At 39.4% G+C, this 20,482-nt stretch overlaps 1 protein-coding gene across 2 annotated transcripts in view; it reads left to right on the top strand.

Annotated features, from left to right (window-relative positions):
- The window catches only part of LOC120791620 (CD166 antigen homolog), a 38,055-nt gene extending 21,202 nt beyond the window's left edge, over nucleotides 1–16,853 (top strand). Inside the window, exons 2-16 of one of the 2 annotated variants that reach the window (XM_040130125.1) lie at nucleotides 4,872–4,978; nucleotides 5,183–5,399; nucleotides 5,557–5,621; nucleotides 6,040–6,127; nucleotides 6,371–6,544; nucleotides 8,531–8,655; nucleotides 8,804–8,936; nucleotides 9,286–9,398; nucleotides 9,496–9,622; nucleotides 9,924–10,045; nucleotides 12,448–12,580; nucleotides 14,906–14,935; nucleotides 15,406–15,517; nucleotides 16,556–16,691; nucleotides 16,791–16,853. In XM_040130125.1, the coding sequence (XP_039986059.1) occupies nucleotides 4,872–4,978; nucleotides 5,183–5,399; nucleotides 5,557–5,621; nucleotides 6,040–6,127; nucleotides 6,371–6,544; nucleotides 8,531–8,655; nucleotides 8,804–8,936; nucleotides 9,286–9,398; nucleotides 9,496–9,622; nucleotides 9,924–10,045; nucleotides 12,448–12,580; nucleotides 14,906–14,935; nucleotides 15,406–15,517; nucleotides 16,556–16,658 (1,649 nt within the window). In that variant the 3' untranslated portion in view covers nucleotides 16,659–16,691; nucleotides 16,791–16,853. The remainder of the gene's footprint in view (nucleotides 1–4,871; nucleotides 4,979–5,182; nucleotides 5,400–5,556; nucleotides 5,622–6,039; nucleotides 6,128–6,370; nucleotides 6,545–8,530; nucleotides 8,656–8,803; nucleotides 8,937–9,285; nucleotides 9,399–9,495; nucleotides 9,623–9,923; nucleotides 10,046–12,447; nucleotides 12,581–14,905; nucleotides 14,936–15,405; nucleotides 15,518–16,555; nucleotides 16,692–16,790) is intronic. The other variant, XM_040130126.1, reaches the window with a different exon arrangement.
- Nucleotides 16,854–20,482: the final 3,629 nt, after the last annotated feature.

Raw genomic sequence — 20,482 nt, 5'->3', positions numbered from 1 at the left:
ATAGCTACAAGGATGCTTTGGGGACCCTGGTAGTAGTTTTCTGAAACCTTCCCACACCCCTCCATATGACAGCAGACCCTCTATTTTTCTTGACAGCCAGTAATGAGAGATTGAGCTTATTAAATCACTGATCTCTTCTCATTTCAGATACTTGATATGGCTAATCAAAATTCAGCACTTGTTCAATTATTAAAGAAGAGACTAGAACGAGAAGCAGAATGTCAAGGAAGGTCAGGTTTTCTTTGAATTCTCGCTTCTTAGGAAAGCACTGTTCACTATACGAATCTAGCCTTTCCTCAAGTATTATTGATCTAGTTGAAGTGGTTCTGTCTGCCCCCTCACCGCTGAACCGCTTCTGAAGCGAGGCTATTTGCCATCAAGTCTTTGTGAACATGCGCCATGGGATCTCCATTCACTGCACAATCCTCATTTTCAGCACTTAATAAGTTTGGGCCTCCGTTTTCTCCGTTTTCTTCTTGATGCTGCAGCTGAAAGACGTGCGCGCACACTCACACACACACACACACACACACACACACACACACACACACACGCAAACACACAAATGGGGGGCGTAAGGTAGCAAAACAGGGATATAGAGACTAGTGTGGGGAGGCAGCTGATTTCCCTGGTGAGCTTATATCTGAGTGTTCGTCACCTGTCTCTTCTCAGGGACTGAGGCGCTTTAATCAGGACCATGAAAGCATCTCCTGTGGTGCTGCCTCCTATCTCTGTCACTCGCCTGTCTATTACTTGATTTACCATCGCCAGAGTATTAGCTAATTTTTTTTTTCTTTTTTTTTGTGTCCAGTATGAGCATTCGGCTTTTTTAAATGCAGAGGATATCACACAAAACCTGGCCAGCCAAGTTACTTCGGGTTCAGAGGACTTAAGTGACAGTAAAGGATTCATAATGACACAAGCCCAAACCTTCCGCTTGAGGTTCTGGACACACTGAGCCCTGTTTAAAAGCTTCTTTTTAAAAAAAACAAAACAAACATATTTGTTAACATAGTTGTATCAGCTTGATACTTTATGACTGTAATTTTATGAGAGTGGCTTATAAACATGATTTTGAACTGATGACATGTTGCAGAAGTCTGATAGAAAAAATGACACATTACTTCTCTTTGGAGTCTCAGAAACCCCAGATTTGGAAAAATGGTTAAATGCAATGCTTTTTTCTTATGCGTTATAGCTGTAATTGATGTTGACAGTATTTTTTACACGGCACTACCCCTCCCACATCCCAAATAAATCTGTTTAGATTTGTGTTTTGGAGTTTTTAATAGTTTTTCTCATCATCTCAGTAACCTCGTGGTGGAGGATGACATACTGTAAAATGTCAATAAATGACTACCTGGCAAACAAAAGAAATATGTAACTGTTCATGTGTATTCTATATAGCATGTGTAACATTAAAGTTTTCCTTAATAACAGTGCTTTGTAGACGCTCCGAAGTGTGGGAACCAAAACAATAAGGAATTATCCAATCACAACAAAACGCAAGGGTTGAACAGTCTATTACCACTTTTAATTGTCGCGTCATCATATAGACAACTGTTAGAAGTGATCATTTTTTTGTATGCTTTATGTGTGTGCTTGTGTTTGTCAATGTGAAGTCACACAGTTCACCTACTTTTGTTGCAAAGGATTACCTTATCTCAGTAAGCAGCAGGAGCTTTGTCTTCTGTAACTCAACATGTGCGCTTAGTACTCATTGTGTAACAGTGTAATCTGTGCAGATAAAGCCTTTTCCTTAATATAGACTCTTTTAAAAGTTTGCAGAGAGGCTGAACACAGCTTTATTTGAATATTCTAAAATGCCTATTTGAATTTTAAATGTAAGGAGTCTAATATATAGGAAGAGCGATAACCTTTCCAACACCGCAGTGCTTGCAGTGTAAGCCGAATATAACCGACGCTTGTTATTTAACAGATTCAGCAGAGCAGGTTGTGTAGCATTCTCTCCTGAGAAGTTTGAGTCTCAACACCAAGATACAACATATGTGGACCTGGTTGCCAACAACATTTCAAATAAACATTTGGATGTTTACTCGACCGCTAGAGTGTTCTGGCACCAACAGGTGCACCGAGGTTTAGCACATAATCAAGGCACTGACAGATTATTTTCGGCGCCCTAAATGAACTCCTGAAACGAAATGTAGAAGTTAATCATCAGATTTGACACATATGCAAAACCATGTGCCCATGTCTTGCACAGAGAGCTCATTAACGGCCCCCGTCTTAATAGATTCACAATGTCTCCATTTTCCTTTTTTCTGCCCGCCGTGTGCAATCTTTTCCGCCTGGGCAAGAAACCTGCACATCTAGCTGAAGCCCATTAAGGCGTGAGAGTCAGTTTCATTAGATTTACATTATCAAGAGAAAAACAAGGCAGTGTGGGATGGCTACATCAGAATGCTGTGTTCGCACCAGCAATCTGCATTACCATTTCAGGCGGATCAGACTGATGTGCACCCAATGGCCAAAATCTGTATGTGAGCAAGGCTGTGAAGTGCAGGCACAAATTTACAGTCCAGCAAACTGCCCATTTGCCGCTCGTAGTCTTTGGAGCATTCGGTAAAGCTGCATTTCACTTGTATGAAAATTAAGTATAACTTCATCAAATGCTTAGGAAAATAATTATTCGTTAATATAGGAGAAAATGTGCAAATATCCTAAATTGTGCGCTACGCAGGACGACATCTTGACTAAGGAAAATAACTTATTGAGCTTTTAATCCTCTTGTGTCACATTATTATGCAATAGGAAATGCTTTTAGGTGTGGCAAATCATGGACAATTATGGCATCAGTGCAGGAAATAGTTTTAATTGTACTTCGGTTGACAAGTGACAGAGCTTATCACTGTGTTTGGGGAAGTTTTCCTGGTAAAACTGTGTGCAGCTGAGATGTAGTGAGGTTTATTTTTTTCCCCATGCTGTCAACATTAAATGTCACTGAGCCTTATTTAAATGCACGGAATCTATGTGGGTGAAGTTCTGTGGTAGTGCTATGTGTTTCTCAAATAGTTTTTGCTGTGTGGGTTACGCTGCTTTGATGCTCAAATGAGCAGTTCCTGCTTCACGGATAAAGCTGTAAGCAGTAATAATAGTCATAAACACAGATACACCTCACACCTTTTTTAAATCCCCTTTGTTCTCTTCTGTGTATATTTAGTTTCCTGTCTCTGTACTTGTAATTCCTGATGTTATACATATATATATGATATATATATCATATATTATTATTATATATGTATATGTATCTACGTGTATATGTTTTATATGTTATGTGTGTGTGTGTGTGTGCGTGTGTATATGGGATACGTACATTTGGACAGAGCCAGTTCCAGTTAATAAGCTAGGCTGTAGCTTCACATTTCCATCTTCTCATCTAGCTCTCTGCAAGAGAAATAGGTTTATTTCCCAAAATGTCAAACTATTCCAATAAAGTGAGAGTAGTGTCCCACAGGGCAGGGAAGTCACACAGTAACGGCCTAGCTAAACACAAAGCAGACCTGGCCTATTTAAAATCATATTATTACATTTTTTGTTGTGTGTAATCTGCGTGCTGTCGTGGCTTTACACATGGTGGTCAGTTCAGAGTCAGACTCGATGTTGTTTCAGAGTTGACAGGTAATAAAGATGAGTGACAAGTGCCGGAGTGTGAACTTGCTCAGCTGAGTGTCAGGAGGACGGCAGTAACAGCGGACTTTGTTGACTTGAGGCAAACTGTTTGATATGTTTGTGTCTGTAGTAAAGTGATACATCGAACTGGTACGTAACTATTTTATGAACTTGTTTAATTGTCTTGATGTGAAAATGGAACTTGACAACAGGAGGTTTAGCATGTGGGAAACAAAACAGACAGAGTAGGGAGCAGACCTTTGTGCACCTCCAAACTTGCCCTCTTACATTCAACTGTGCAAATACGCCTTCAGGGTCCCACTTGTATAATGTAGACAATGGTAGCCACAGTAAAAGTATTTACTTTCATTCAAATGAGTTTCACGCACAAAGCAAATGAATTAACTGCCCCATCTTTGCACCATTTTGAGGAAAACCTTGAAAATACGATGAGTGAAGAGGGAAAGTGAGAGTAAAACTTTTGTTTCAGTGCAGATAAGGCATTGTAGTTCACAGCTGTTTCTTTGTGCACAAATATAATCAGACAATTTCAGGGTAGAATGCACACAGGATATTCAAGCATCTTAATTGTTTTTGCACTTTTCCTGTAAATACACAAATATTATTTGTCAGTGATTCAACAGAAAAAAACTGGCCGACCGCTGCTTTGTTCTAATACACTTCACTGAACTGCAGATGAGCTGGTTTGGATTTTAGCTGTCGGGTGTTCGTTTCCAAACACCCACTCATGCGTTTACCTTAGGCTGAACTCCGAGAGGTCTGAAATGTGAATGCAAATACCAGAGAACTGAGCAACACCTCATCTTCAGTCGGGCCATGGCAGTCTCTTCTTCCCTGCAGCCCTCGGGCTCTAACCCCTCATCGCACCCCATTGAGACACTTCTGTTGGCACCCTCCCCCCATCCCCCTCTCAAGCACTTTGTCTCCATGGCGATGTTTTCAATGAAATTTAGGGCAGGAAAGGTTGTTTTCTTTACCAAGGGAGCAGTAAAATTAGCAGACCTCCAAAGAGACTGCTGCTCTTGGTGTATTTAGGCGGACACTAAGTGGTATTGATAAATGTCCGTCAAATATGTACAGAGGGGGGGGACTCTGAGGCATTCAGAATATTAACGGATTTCAATTTTCCGTCAAAAACTTTCATGCTATGTTGGAGTTGACCACATTAGCCCCTCTGAAAAAGTAATTGAAAAATGTGGCTTTGCTTTTCTCTCTTGCAGTCAGCGGTTTGGAGACTGTTATCGGCCTGTATGGGGAAACACTCGAGATCCCGTGCAACAATGGGGCCATAAAAGCAGAAGACGTCCTCATCACTAAATGGAAATATGTAAGTCACAGCAGAGGTCAATAGATTCAAAATGGTGAAGTGTGTGTGTCACCCACTTGTCATGTCTGAGCCACACCCAGTCTGAGTGCATATGCTGTGCATTAGACCATGCATCTGTCCCTCCATATGACACTGCATTAGCTGATGGAGGCCAGTGCCATATGTGACAGACATGTAACAAATGCACTCTGCTCTGCTTTCCAGGACAAAGGAGAGGGACTTCCAGGAGACCTGCTGGTCAAGCAGAAAAACCAGAATGTCTCAATCAGCGCCACTGATGAATACAAGGGCCGCGTGAGCATGGCGGCAAACTCCAGCCTGCTGCTTTCTGCAGCCAAGCTGGCCGACCAGCGGACTTTCACCTGCATGGTGGTGACCGGTGCAGACATCACAGAATATCCAGTTAATGTGGTGATCTACAGTGAGTACAGGCTGGCACAGGTCCAGCATAACTTCCCTTTGTGGATTTGCTTTAGTTGAGGTGGTGCTGTGACTGTCAAGAGCACCATGTAGCACACAAATCACTTACAATAACATCGTGCTCATGAAAACACTTTTTTTTTGGTTTTGTGTTTCAGAGATGCCAGCCAGCCTGGAGATCTCTGACAAAGCGGATGAACTAGAGATTGGCAGACTTACCGAGGTGGGGTTTTTAATGATAAACATCGCTTATACCTACAGTAAACCATCAAGGGAAATCCCTCACTTGAGCTAAGCTATCTTGAGTCATAGCAGAGACCATGTTACTACAATAATGAGTTCTTTGAAGTGATTCTCATGAATTAGTAAAAAGCAGAATCCCCTCTACTGCAATTAAAATACCCAATGGAGCTGAGGGGCTTTAGAAATGCTTTGGGCATTTCATGGTCTATTGCGCAGGAAACTCCTCGGCCCTCAAATGGCGGCGAGGCACCGAAAAAGCAATTTGCTCAGATGTTTGGTCATTTATAGAGATTCACGAAATTGTGATATTTTTTATTCTTTTTTTTTCAGTATTTTTGTCTTCGAGTGCAGGTTTTTGCCACCTTTCTCAAGTTGTGATTTTTTTTTTTTCCCCACAGCTAGGAACATGTGTTGCACAGGAAGCAAATCCAGCTGTAAACATCACATGGTCAAAGAACAATAAACTTCTGGTGGCTGATGGGAAAGGTATGTACTCCTCATCCTGTTGCATCCTTAAATGCTAACAAAACAGCTTTTTTGAGTGGTTTGGCCAAATGTGACATTTATAAATATCAAATAGAAAACTGTTTTTATTCTCTCTGATTGGGAGAGTTGCTTTAAGTTATTCTTCAGTGAGGAACTGTGCTGCACTCGTCGACAGTGTTTTGGTCATTGCACCACTGTTTCCTTGTTAGGGTTTTCAGACAGAGTTGTTTGTTCTTTGTCTAGGGGTTTCCATCCAGGCCTCGGTGCTGGTAGACCCCGTCACTGGCCTCTCAACCACTTCCTCTATACTGGAGTACTCGGCCGAGAAGGAAGACACGGACGCCAAATTCACCTGCAGCACTCAGCACATCGTGGGCGCAGAGCTGGTTTCCTCTCCAGTGACCTTCACAATCACCTGTGAGTCAGGGAGCTCCACTAACAACATACATCGAACACACTTTCTGTTTGCAGATGAGCTGTTGTCAGAGTAACTTTGGCACAAAGTAAGAGATTAAAATGCTGGGTGATAATGGATTTTTTTTTTTTAATTCCATCAGCACCACAGGCTATGGAAAGTTGATCCTCTGTCCTATACTTACCTTCCCAAAGGAAAATATTTTTTCCAACCTGATTGTGTTTTTTTCTTACTTGTTACTAAAATATTTCAGAAGACTTCTATAACATTCAGTGTAGCATTATATTATGTGCCAAGGGACAAGTGGTCAGTTTTTGTTACAGATCAGGATCCAGCTGTGGATCCACACACTTTCCAATAAAGGATTTCTTAAAGGATTAGTTTGACATTTTGCGAAAACACGCTTATTTGCTTCCCCGTTGAGAGTTAGATGAAAAATCAATACCACTCTCATTTCAGGGCGGTAAATATGAAGCTACAGCCAGCAGCTGGTTAGATTAGCCTAGCACAAAGACTGAAAGCAGGGGGAAACAATTAGCCGGCCAAGGAATAACCCTGTAAAACCACAACTTGTCATTTTAACACTGGTTTTTGTTCAGATTAGAGATGCTGATAGGTGGATTTTTTTTTATTTTTACCTTTTGCACATAACCAGGCTAATTGTTTCCCCGTTTCCAGTTTTTATGCTGAACTAAGCTGACAGCTCCATATTTAATGGACAGATATGAGAGTGATATCAATTTTCTCATCTAACTTTTACCAAGAAAGTGAATAAACATATTTACCAAAATGGCAAACCAGTCCTTTAAGTAAAGACTTTCCTCAGGTACCTTGATGTGTCCATAAATGAAAACTACAAATTTGGCACATGTTATCTCATGACTGTCTATCACCTTGGGTATTTTGGTAGAGATCCAAAACCAGGTACAGACGGGAAAATTTTAGGAAAGATTAGACAGATGTACAGACTTGAAGGAAGCACATTCTGTTTGATTTCATTCCAGTTTTGTTAAAAATGTGAAAAGTTAAAAAGAAAAAAACAACAACACTGCAGCAGAGGGTTGTTCCACTATGATAAAATCACTCTGAACATGCAGTTTTATACCAGGTTGATCTGTTTAGGATTTTTTCCCCTGTGAGAATTATAAACACTTGATAAACACTTTTTATGTAAACACTTTATTCACATTTATATAAATACATTTATCAAATATTGACAGAAGGAAAAAAGTGGTGCTGCTTTCAATTCCGAGCCTCAATTATTAAAGTGTTTCTATTGATTGTAATGTGATTTTGTTGTATTTTTGGCGAATACACCTGCCAGATGTTATTTTAATATGACGTGGCATGAATTTAAAAATACAGTCAAAGGTAACACTAGTCTGACGATTTAATTGAAGTAACATTTTCTCGACATCACATGGCATCACATGCAGCCTGCAGATGTAGCCGGCGGAGGCAGACTGCAACCTGTGTTGTTTTGTCTCTCTACAATAACAGTTTTTCCTGTAATCCTTTTGACTCTAGCCAAGACAGACAACAGTAATTGCACCTTAAATGGCGGCAGTTGGCAAATTAGGTGACGATTCTGTAACTCTCTAGTGGGATTTTATACCAAACGCAGCATTAAATATTGTAGTTACCAGCTCAATGTGGCCTTTTAAGTAGAACTTATCAGTTCTGGAACACGGCTCTTATAAGAAATGTGAAGGGTTTGTCTCAGATGGAGCAGAAACATTGAGCTTTGAAGGGATTGTTTGGTCGAGTGCCTCAGAAGATGACTTCAATTCAACCTTCTCCTCAGCTGGATTTCGAAGTTCGTTGTAACCAGTACTGATGCACAAAGTTAGAGCTCTCTGCAGCGTGCTCACACAGTGGGGCTCTGCAGTCCTTGCAGTCAGCTGTTTGGGCCACACGCTCCACTTGTTACGCCCGCCACCCTCACATACACCCCCCCTCTGACTTTCTATCCCCTATTTTCTGCACAGACTCCACAGAGAACATCGTCCTTCAGGCCATTGCTCAGGACCCTCTAGTTGAAGGAGACAATGTGACTCTGAAGTGTGTTGCAGATGGAAACCCGGCTCCTACCAGCTTTAACTTCCACCTTAAGGTACACATACTCATCAGTATTTCATCAAAAACAGAAACTCCTTCTATTCATGCTACAGCTTGTCCCCTATAGATCTATGATGCTACCTGTTCTTTTTCTTTGATAGGGCATCCTACACTAATCACCCGTTGTTTGATTGTTTTTGAAGGGAGAATTGGTGAAAGTGGAAAACGCAGATACTTACACCATCACGAATGTCTCGCGTGACACCACTGGTGAATACAAATGCTCTCTCATTGACAACCCCACGCTGGAAGCATCTGAGGACATCACAGTCAACTGTGAGAAACCAATCCATTCCTATGCTGTACTACTGAAAATTTGAAATTATTGCAATTATGCCACCCACCAGCATCATTGTCAGTGTAATTTCCTTTTCTACCTATAATCTTTACTGTGAAAATGGGAAATGTTTGTTAGAGAAAAGAAATTCCTAATATCTCTCTTTGCCAGCCTACCTGTCTTCCTGTGTTTTGTAGAGCAAAGTGTTGTGTCAATCGCACTGCCTCTAACAAGCTGAATCTGCAGGGCTGTGAGCCAAGTGCAGGGCTGTATGGTTAACAACAGCGATGTTTCGACCCTTATCAGGCCTCTGAACCATCTTTTCAACATCCTCTTCTCTCTTTTCAGACCTAGACATCAATTTAAACCCCTCTGGGAATATTATCAAGAGTGCTGGTGAGGCCTTAGATTTAACTTTCCAGATTGATGCTTCTGGAGAATCAAAGGTCTCCTGGACAAAGGTAAAAAAATCAGGCTTTTATACAACAAAGTCTAAATCAATTAAGAAAGGTTTGTGCTTGTTATTGACAGTGCTGACATTATTTTCATCCAATTCAGGATAATGTTAAACTGGACAAAGAGCCCAAGTTTACCAAGCTGACTTACTTGGACTCTGGCCGCTATGAGTGCAAGGTGACGATGGGGCTCCTCAGCCGAAAAGCTTCTTTCGAGCTGCTTGTTGAAGGTAAAGGTTTGAAGTGAAACTCCGAGATTTGTGGGAAAATGCTTATTTGCTTTGTCGCTGAAAGCTAGATGAGAGCATGATACCACTCTCATGTCTGAACAGCAAATATGAAGCTACAGCCAGAGGTTTCTATCTTCTCATCTAACTCTTGAAAGCAAATAAGCCCATTTCCTCAAATGTCAAACTACTCCTTTATTTAAAGACTTTCCTCAGTCATTTTGGTTGTGTCCGTGGATGAAATGCAACCATGACAAATCATTTTCTCAATCAGATGTATCTGAAGAGTTACGTCCTATTGCAGGTGCTCCAGTAATCAGACAGCTGTCCAAGCAGCGCGGTGAAGATGGCCAACATAAAGTCTTGATTTGTGAAGCTGAAGGTTCCCCGAAGCCAGCTGTGTCCTGGAGCATCAATGGCACCTCGGTATGCACACTCACACTCTTATAGCATTACCCCTTATCTTAATTACATGAAATTTTTCCATCGATAATTGTTACAATTTCTGGAGATCATATCTGTAGGTCAGTTTTATATAACGGCGCATACATTTATTCATGGCGATCACAGGTGATTTTTTTTCATGTACACGCAGCCCATTCTGCCTTCAGCACACAGAACATTTTCCAAATTCTTTTATGCTTGAAGAAACCTTGAAGGAAAACACAAAGTATTGACAGTAACAATTACAGTAGTACTGTACTTGTAAATGTCATTCTTCATCTTATTGTTACATAGAAATTCACTGGAAAAAAATATTCTGTTCAGGCGATAAAGAATAAAAATGAAACAAATCCAACTATTCATAGGTGATGAGTTTTGTTACAAGACAAGATGTTGAGATACAAGGGTTGGAGTACTTTAAATGTGGTTTGATGAAACGCCAACTTATTTGCTGGCATTCAACGTGAGTTTATTTATGGTGTCCACGCCGTTTGAATCCAGCACAAGAATGGTAGACTCCGCCACTAACAATGAAAAATTACTGTATAGAGAAGTAATTCATTAATGTAAATACAGTGAAGGGCCATTTCAGAAAAAGCCCGACCATAAATAGTATCAAAAAAGAGGTTTGATTTAATCAAAATCTCAAGGATTATAACTTCAAAGATGAAATCTGTATCTTTTCAATTGTTGACCCCCACTGCGGCAAATATAGCAGAGTCGTTGTGAAAGATCGTCTTGGTTGTAGAAGCCTGCCCCTTGTTTGAACAAGCCTTTGCGAAAACCTGGAAAATAATCGCAGATTATGGAGTTTCCCCCAAGTGGAATGTAAAAAACTATTTAAAAAACAAGATGGATATCAGCTTTAACAAGTGGCCACACATCCTGGTTATTCTTCAGGTCCTCCTCCTGACCCCCTAGAAACACACCTAGAGCCGAGATCATTTTTCAAGTTAACACCATTGAAGATGCTTTGAATGTCTCTGTCCTTTAAGGCCGTCATTCTGTTGTGATAAATCAATGCTGGTTGTCATAGAAATTCATAAATAAGCTGGCAACAGGATTTTCCTGTTAGTAACAACTGCAGTGACATCTTTAAGCAGCAGCATCTAAAGTAGCCAAGACATATTGTGGATGATTTCTATCTGCAGCAGGTGAATGGAAAAGCAATTTTGGCTTCATCTGGAACACTGGGATACACATTGTGGTTTTATTTTGAGCTATTTAGGCGTCAGTTACATCACGCGACTTCCTAAAATACAGTTGAATGTGCAGACGCTATAAACAGTTCCATAGGCAATGAAGATAAAGCACTGAGATCATATGGTTGTTTAAATGTAATGGTATTGTTTTCCTCAAAGCAAACCTATGAATAACATCAGCAGAGATGTGAAGGTGTCACTAAACAGTCGGTTTAAGCCTCCTCCCGCTGGATTCTGTGAGGAAGCAAAAATATAAATAAATAAAAATTCAAGGTTTGCCAGTGTCTCAGCCCTGAGGTAGTTCATGCTTTGCTTTTGCCGCTCACCCTGTGCTGCAGAGTGACTGAATACCCCCTGTAATGTGCATGACGGTTTGCACTGTTAGTATTTTCCCCAGCTGTCACACCTTTGAACTTATCTGGTCCAAACATTTCTAGGTGGTTGTGCTCAGTGTTTTGGAAGAGTACATTTCTTGATTTTCTCTTTAGGCCCAAGCATAGTATTTTTGTACCAGACCGCCATGAACATGAAAATGTTCTGTTTTTCAAATGGACCTTTTTCTTTTCTCCTTTGTTTCCATGGTACACCTGTGTGCGCAACTGTAGCAGAGCGTCTCACTGACATAGTCTGAAATACATGTGAACCTGAGGGCGTGTCTGGGATGGTTACTATTTTCTTTAGCCCTTTCAGTCAGCGTCTAACCTCAGAAACGACCTCAAAGCCTGAACTTGTGCTGCATAATTAATCAATTCCAAAGGTGCACACAACTATTTCACTGAGGGACAATGAATTTTGGAGCTAAAGCACATTTCTACATTTCAGTCAAAGTTTATTTTTTTCTCCTCTCATCATATCCTTTAAAGCCCATTCAATGAGAGGGTAATGTTAGACTTGAATAGAGGCTCAGTAAAGGGTATTTACGAAATTGCCACATCTTCTTGTATATGTAGAGGATGTGAAAAGGGTGTTGGCAGTTTGTCTTTGTGTCTGGGGTTTTCCTCTGAGACTGAAGTGTCTATATCCCAGAGGCACACACGCTGCGTCTTTGTCAAGAAAAGCCTGAGTCATTCATCGGACTAGCATCTCCCCCTAGTGGTATAAATAGTCCTCCTTAAATTCACCCGTGCCAAATGTGGAAATGCTAACATTTGTGTGTTTTTCTTTTTCTCTCTTATTGTTCAGCCTGAGGAGAGTCCCTACATCAATGGGAAGATAACACACAAGATCACAGTTGTGCCCTCTGCAAATCTAACTGTCTCTTGTACAGTGACCAATGAGTTTGGCATGGATACCAAAGCTATAAATGTGTCATCCTGTAAGTACAAAGTGGTAGTATGGTCCACTTGTATCTCTCCACTTCATATTTTAACTCCGTAATCTGACTCCCCTCAATAACTATTTGTGCCTGCATGTTGACTTGACCTAACGTTGAAATGCTTTAATAAAACTACAATAATTTAGCAGGTAAAGTCCTGGTTGAAAGTACAGAATTTAGAATATCTTCAGAAATAAATGCAACTTAACCAATTTCGTATAACCAAAACATTTAAATAAAATGTCCAATGTAACTGAACAAAAGAAAATAAAAAAAACAAAACTTGCATAATAGTGAAATATTAAAAACACAAAATGTACCCCGGGCAGAATTATTGTCACCCTTCACTAATATTTGGTTGCAGAACCTTTGGCAACAGTGACAGCCTCTAAACGTTTCTTGTAGCCATCTAGAAGCTTCTTGTACCTGTCTGCTGGTAGCAGTGGAAGAGTGGCAGAAACTATGTGTTCAAGCTGTTTTAATTTTGCAGGAGTCCTTTTAGCAATGGCAGATTTCAGCTCTCTCCAAAGGTTTTCACTGGGATTTAGGTCAGGACTGATTTCTGGCCATTTTTAAAACAGTCCACCTTTACCTTTTCAACCATTCGTTTGTCCTAGTGGATGTGTGCTTTGGGTCGTTGCCCTGCTGGAAGACCCAAGACCTTCACCTCAAACCTAGTTTTCTGACACTGGGTAACACATTTTGCTCTAAAATGCCTCAGTAATCTTCTGATTTAATTGTTCCTTTGATACATTAAATGCCTCCAGTACCAGAGGCAGCAAAGCAGCCCAACAGCATGATACAACCCCCACCATGTTTTGCTGTAAGTAGGTTGTTCTTTTCTTTATGAGCTGCATTTCGTCACCTATAAACAAACTGATGCACTGCACTCCCAAAGAGCTCTGCTTTGGTTTCATCTGTCCATAGAACATTATCCCAGAAAGACTGTGGCTTTTCTATGAAAGTTTTTCCAAACATTAGTTCTGCCTTTTTGTGCCTGCCTTTCTGTCAATAGTGGTGTCCTCCTTGGCCTTCGCCCATGGAGCCCTACTTGGTTTAGTGTGCGCCGTACGGTACGGGCTGAAACCACAACACCAGATTGCTCCAGGTCAGCCTGAAGCTCTTTAGGTGTGTTGCGTGGTGTTTTTTTCACAATCTGCACCGACCTTCACAGACTTCTCTCATTGTGTTTCTTCTTAGCACCACGTCCTGGAAGCGTCTTAAAAGTTTTATAACTGTGGAGCTTGATAACTGATGAAACAGGGATTTCAAGATCTTTGGCGATCGCCTTGTAGCCTTTGGAATTGTTATGTTTTCTGATAATAGCATTTCTGATGCTCTCTTGTCTTCGCCATTATGAAAAAGAAACTGGAAACAATCAGCCCCTTTTATGCAGTTAAACCATCATTCATTGGTTGATTCAGGTCACGTGAGCACTGAAAATTTAGCACAGGTGAGTCTCATTATTTATTTTTGTTTGAAGAACTCATTTAAATTCATCACAAGGGTGCCAGTAATTGTGTCAGGGGTACATCTTATGTCTGTATTTTTTATTTCACTATATGAAGACATTTTTTTGTTGCAGTTGTTGTTTGGACATTTTATTAAATATTCCGATCATACAAAATTGGTTATATGCATTTATTTTTGAGGATATTCTAAATTCTTTACTTAAAATTCCAATAACTTCAACCAGGACTGTATGTACTTAATGGTAAACCCACCTAATTTAGGATTTTTTTTATCTCTGGACTTGAACTTTTACACACCATTTAGGGCTTTCTGACATAAACTTTGTATAATCAAACAGTTATTTGACTTCATTTCAGACATTTGGTCCAGAAATATAACTGATAAAAGAAGAGAAGAAGAACATTTTTAGATACATGATGAATAAAGTACAAGCAAAAATAAAGGCTGCTTTTGGGGTATTAGTTGGTTTTTTCTTTTTGTTTATATTGGTGGTGGTTTGACTTTTGATGATCACTGGGTGAACGTCACTACGTCACCGTCAAAATGCAACTGATGCATGCAACTAGCACTTTGTACACGCTGCTGTCCAAAAGTCTGCGGTGTTGATATCATCCTCTGCTTTCTTGCTTACTCATTCCTGTGTGTTTGGGACACTCACACACCTTGTTCAGTGTGTGTGTGTGTGTTGGGATGCTGGATTGAATCTGTTTCCTCTTTGAATTAATTGCATGCAAAAGTAGAGTAGAAGTAGTAGAGTAGTAAGTACAGTAGTAATTAGTAATCAGCTTGTTTTTTTTGTTTTGTTTTTTTTCTTTCGGTTGGACGTTAATTTTATTTTATATCTGATTTCAGTATTTGTGGAGGTGAGAGTGGATAAACAAGGTAAGTTGTAGCAGTCTTCTTGCTTGTAAGAAACGGTGGGAGGGGGTGGGGGGGTGAGTAAAGACTATGGGGGAATCAAATGTTGCTCACTGAGACAAGGCCCTTTATCAAATATTTACCTTCAACATCACCTTAGACTGTACTACTGGAAATCAATGTTTGACCAGTCTGTTTCTCTAAAAATACACGTTTGAAGCAGTAAGAGGAAAGGAGCTACCAGCATCCTGACAAATTGTCAACATTGTCCGTAATCCCACTGGCTGATGAAATGAGTCATAAACTAAGAATATCTGTCATTAACATTTAACTCAGTGAGTCATAACCATGTACCACGCGGATGTGCCCATTCATCAACGCATGTATTGCACACACTGACTTTTTTCTTTCCTGTATTCATATGCAGTCAGGCTGAAATTTTATATTGAAACATGTCTCCCAGGTCTGACGTTTCCGTTTGATCTTTGTTACAGACCAATTGGAGGATAGTGACCAAACCAAATTGGTGGTTGGAGTTGTAGTCGGTCTGCTTGTCGCCACTATGGTTATAGGCCTGGCATACTGGGTCTACATGAAGAAATCCAAGTAAGGAGTCAACAGTGAACCTTTCTGCAAATGTTAATTCTGTTATATAATAATGGTGCTAATCTTCATGCAATTCTTGAATCCACAAATTCCCCTGCAGTGTGGCCCATTGAGCTCTTTTTTTTTTTTTGGTCAGCTTTTACACTTGAGACACTTGAGACCAACTTTACATTTAACTGGGCCTCCTCTCTTTAAATTCACAACCTCAAGTTTTTAAAAAATCATGCAATATGGCAATTTTCTACTGTTAAAACCTCAACTTCTGCTTCCACTATTTAACAACAGTTGTCATTACATGGTTAAAGTATTATGTGGTAAATGTTATTTTGTATGTTTTGTCGGGAAGTGAAAAATACATATAAATAATATATATATAAAAGGAGTATAAATGGCAGTATTGGTAAGCATAAGTAAGCGCAGAACATTAAGCAGTCTAGACTGTTGATATATACCCCAACTACTTTCAGTACAAATCTAAATACTGATATTTTTTATGAAATAAAGAGATGCAGATAGTAGCTTTGTGTTACACCCCTAGTGTATACCCAGTAAACATAAAGTTCCCATCAAGTACACGTTGACTACACAGCAGACTCTACATGTAAGCTTCATTACATGCCCAGAGACCAGTAAACCTATGATGGAGTACCTGGCAGTAGGTTTTCTGTGTGTAAATTAGTTTGTGGTAATTTGACAAAACACAACTTTATGTAGAATGTGGACCATGTGAGCACAATGTAAACTAGAAGTCATATTTTCATACAGGGCCCCACAGGGATACAAGATCAGCTAATAAATGCAGGACCCGGCTCAGTTTATACTGTGCGTGTACTGAACTGCAAATTTGTACCATTTATATAAAATTTACAAGTAGAGAAATAGTTAGACATTTGGCAAGAGTTATGTACAGACATGATGCCACGCATGGCTAGTGTGGGGTTTTACAGAGGTTTGCATGTCAAGGCAACACACCATCACACCATGTACAGATGACGGTAAAGGGAAGGAGCATCAACGTGTTAGTTTTGTTCTAAACAGGCAAGGCAGCTGGAAGACTGGTGAAAAGGAGAACGGGTCTTCTGAGGAGGAGAAAAAACTGGAGGAGAAAGTGGAGGAGAACAGCCAAAAAGCTGAGGTGTAAAGAAACAGCAAACATCCTTTCGGAATGTGAAAGGTAGGTGACAACAACATTTCCTTTATGTGCTCAAATGAATATTAACAAAGTTCTTCTCTTTCAGATTGACATTGTTTAAAATTCTTCTTTTCCTTTCAGTGAGAACATGGAACTTTTGCACATTTCTCTTCACCTCTGTCTTTAGGGAAAAAAAAAAAAAAACGCGCATACATTGGGATGAAGACGGTTTGGATTTGGTTTCAGGGAGAATTTTACATAAGCATATCCAAACAACCCCCGAGACCCTCGACCTCTCACCCCTCCATTCCTAAAGAAAAAAATGAATGGATACTGTATGTGATATACATAACTTGTCTGCACTACTGATACATGTGTAAACTTGTCTACTATTAGGATTCATGTTTGTTAGAATGGATTTTGGGAAACTGAGAAAATTGAAAGCCTTTTGGTTTTGCTAGCTGATGCAAGTAAAATTACTACTAGACGGTTGCCTTTGCTGTTAAGGATGTGTAGGCCTGCGTTAGTATATGTTTGACGAAGCAGGGACTGAGGGACATCATCACCATCGCTTCTTAGTTTCACGTCATCACAGTCAAGAAACCTCTGCCTTCAGCGTCGATGTGCTAAGTCTGTTTATTTGTGCATTCATTTCAGTTTGTTCATTCAGCCGCTGATGAAATATTGAAATTGAGATGAAATTCCTGAAAGGGCTAAGGGTAAATGATTATACTCGGCATTAGTTAGAGATGGTAATATGATTTACTACGTGCATTGCAGGAAGTAGGCGATGTGAGTTCTTTGGTGTTACATGACTTTTTTTTTCTTTGGTTTTGTGAACCTCCATGCAAAGTAACCAGGGAAGAAAAATGACAGAAACAAGTTCAGTTTTGCCTGTCTCTCTTTTTTTTTTTTAAGTACTGTACATTCGACATAACCACTGTATTACACAAGCAGGTAGATTATTGAGAGAGAATGTAAAAGCATAATTTGACTCATTTTACCGGCTTTAGTCTGGCTGCACAGATTGTTTTATGTAAAGCCCTTGTTTGTTTTCACGCTTTTCCCAAGAAAATATCCTTGAGCCCGTAGTAATGAAAGGATATTTTAGTTCATCTGTCAAGGTTGTAAATTAATTCTCAATTTGTGCTCCATCAGTGTTGAGGTATGCTTGTTTATCGTGTAGCTATGGCATAATTATGTAATAAAGGACACAGAGTGGACAGGATGTTTGTCTTTTGAAAATCTGCCTGTAATTGCTTCAGTTTGTGATGTGCACTAGGGTTCATGTTTTCATGTCAAAATTTGTGTAGAATGCGATGGAATTCACACAGCTGTACATGTCACAGTTTGGGTCTTATAAGAGTGTTCACTAAATCCGAAAATGTATCAAGACCAGGGTGTAATTGTGAAGTGTGTGGTTTCAATTTTCTTTTTTGCTATTTATATTGAACAAGATTAAATGTCCTGGTAGGCGAATTCAATAATTGTCACATAATTCATATCTTGGATTTAAACTGTTGATGAATTGGTTGCAGACTTTACAAAAATGTAGTTAAGTTCTGAGTCATCAGTAGGTCGCTTGGCGTCTGATCGAATAATAGATTCAGCATGATATAATCTCAGACCTCCAAGCTGCTGTTTATTGCCTACCTTGTGTAAAAACCATCAAATTGGAAGAATGACCAAAGAAAGTGAACGTTGCCATGCAAGTATTGTAAATATCTGATGTTTGTTTTTGTACTTTTGTTTAAAATAAAGTGTACATTTGGAAAAGTTATGTCCACTGAATATTAATTATGTTGTTACAGTTTTCACGCCTTTCATCTTTCATCTGAACATCTTCTGAAATAAAGAGCAACACGGTTCAGAAATGTTTTTCACTTGTATACATGCAGAGGATTTCTTTAATGTTGGTGTAAAATAACTGTATGATAACTTGTACAGTAGTTTTGCAAAACTATGAATATTGTGGAAAATAGACAACAGCGGAGTAGTGTTTTTATGAGCAGAAAAATAATTTCAAATAGTCGAAAGACTAATGCCCCTTCAGAAGAAAAATTCGTAATAAATTCAGCAAGAGGGGATCTATTAGAATCAATCTTGGAATTTCATGAAAATGTTTCTGCATCAAAAAAGTTAAAATGAAAATCAAAGGCTTTAGAATGTGATTTCCTAAGTTTTGATTCATTTGTGGTAGAAACTGTTGTAAATATATTCAAATTGTGCCACTTATGCTTCAACGAGAGGGCAACATACAGAAGAATTATGCCAAATGATGATCACTGGGCACAAAACTGATTTGATCAAAATTCATATCAGCACCGGCCAAAAGCAAAAACTAAAAAGACATAGAAATTGGTTCCTCAAATTCTAACAATCTAAAAACTATTAGGTTAGATGTCATATTTCAAGGCAGGTGTTGTGTCAGGAAATAGCAACCTAAATAGTTTTGGTTCTGTTGCCAGTGTGAAAACAAACGGATGGATGGATAGGTTTGAAACGTCAAACCATTTAAACCTGTTTTCCATTAACCAGTACTGGAGAGTAACTACATTTACCCAAGTACTGAATTTAAGTACAATTTTTAGGTACTTAAACTTTATCTTCCATTTATTGCCACTATATCCTTGTATTCCACCACACTTACGAGGAAAATATTGTACTCCACTACGTTCGTGTCACAGCTATAGTTATGTACTTACAGCTCTAGTTAAGATTTCATACACAAAATAAATGAGCGGCACATAAAATATTATGCATTTCTTAGAATAAACTAGCCAGCAGGCTTCTGTAATAATATAGATAAACATAACATGCTGAAAGGGGTGATCCTGCATAATTAACGCTTACACTGTTGATACTTAAAGTATGCTTTGCTGATAATGCTTCTCTACTTTTACTAAAGTACAATTTTAAATGCAGAGTTTTTTTACACTGTGGTACTGCTGCTTTTACTTAAATAAAGGATCTGAATACTTCTTCCACCACTGCCATTAACTTAGGATACTACAAAGTGGCAAAGCAATATCTTTGACATTCACTTTGTATTGGTGTCTCTGCAGGGGCTTTAACATTATGTCGTTTAGTCAAAGACACCCTGAAAATTTTATTTAAAAAAAAAAACAGTTTCCTACTTCAACCAGAAACATAAATTTAGTTTTTCGCACAATGTTAAAAATATTATTTGTGCGATAATCACTTGAAATGCAAGGTCATGTACAGGTCACTTGAGTGTTCAGTCCCTTGACCCTGTAGCATCGACAGCCAGTGCGTACGACTAGTCTTTACCTCTACCCAGCTTCTGCTTAGCTGGTTGGTAGCTTTGTGACTATGGCCAATCTCCAAATAAAATGTACACCAAGAAATTTTGGGCACCTGCATGTGGTCTGCATAAGAACAACCGGAATGAGCTTCTGCCGCCATCCTGTGGCCAAAGAGCATAAGGTAACGAGCAGGGGTTTGAATCAGGGAAAAATCTCTCAGATGTGTCTTTATTCTGAGCACAGAGACCCTACTCACATGTCAGCTGAGGCAGGAACCCATAAACTACACAATGTACTTTTATTTTTAACTTTGAGGATATGAGGATTTAGACTGAAGAACCACTTGGAATACTTTTTATAATTCAATATTCTTAAAACATCACCAGTGACGCAAGAAAAAAGTTCTGCTCGACAAAACCCAAAGGCGGCAAATACATATTTGGTCAAAACTGAGTTAAGGCCCTCTAACGGACATCTGTGTCCCATGTTAAAATGATTATGCCTAAGAAATGTACAATTTCAATGAAAACAGCATACAGTTGAAATGAAATAAACCACAGCCTCTGC

This window comes from Xiphias gladius, chromosome 7 (assembly GCF_016859285.1).
Source record: "Xiphias gladius isolate SHS-SW01 ecotype Sanya breed wild chromosome 7, ASM1685928v1, whole genome shotgun sequence".
NCBI lineage: Eukaryota > Metazoa > Chordata > Actinopteri > Istiophoriformes > Xiphiidae > Xiphias > Xiphias gladius.
Note: the sequence above shows the minus strand (reverse complement) of the source record. Positions and strands in the feature narration are given on the sequence as shown.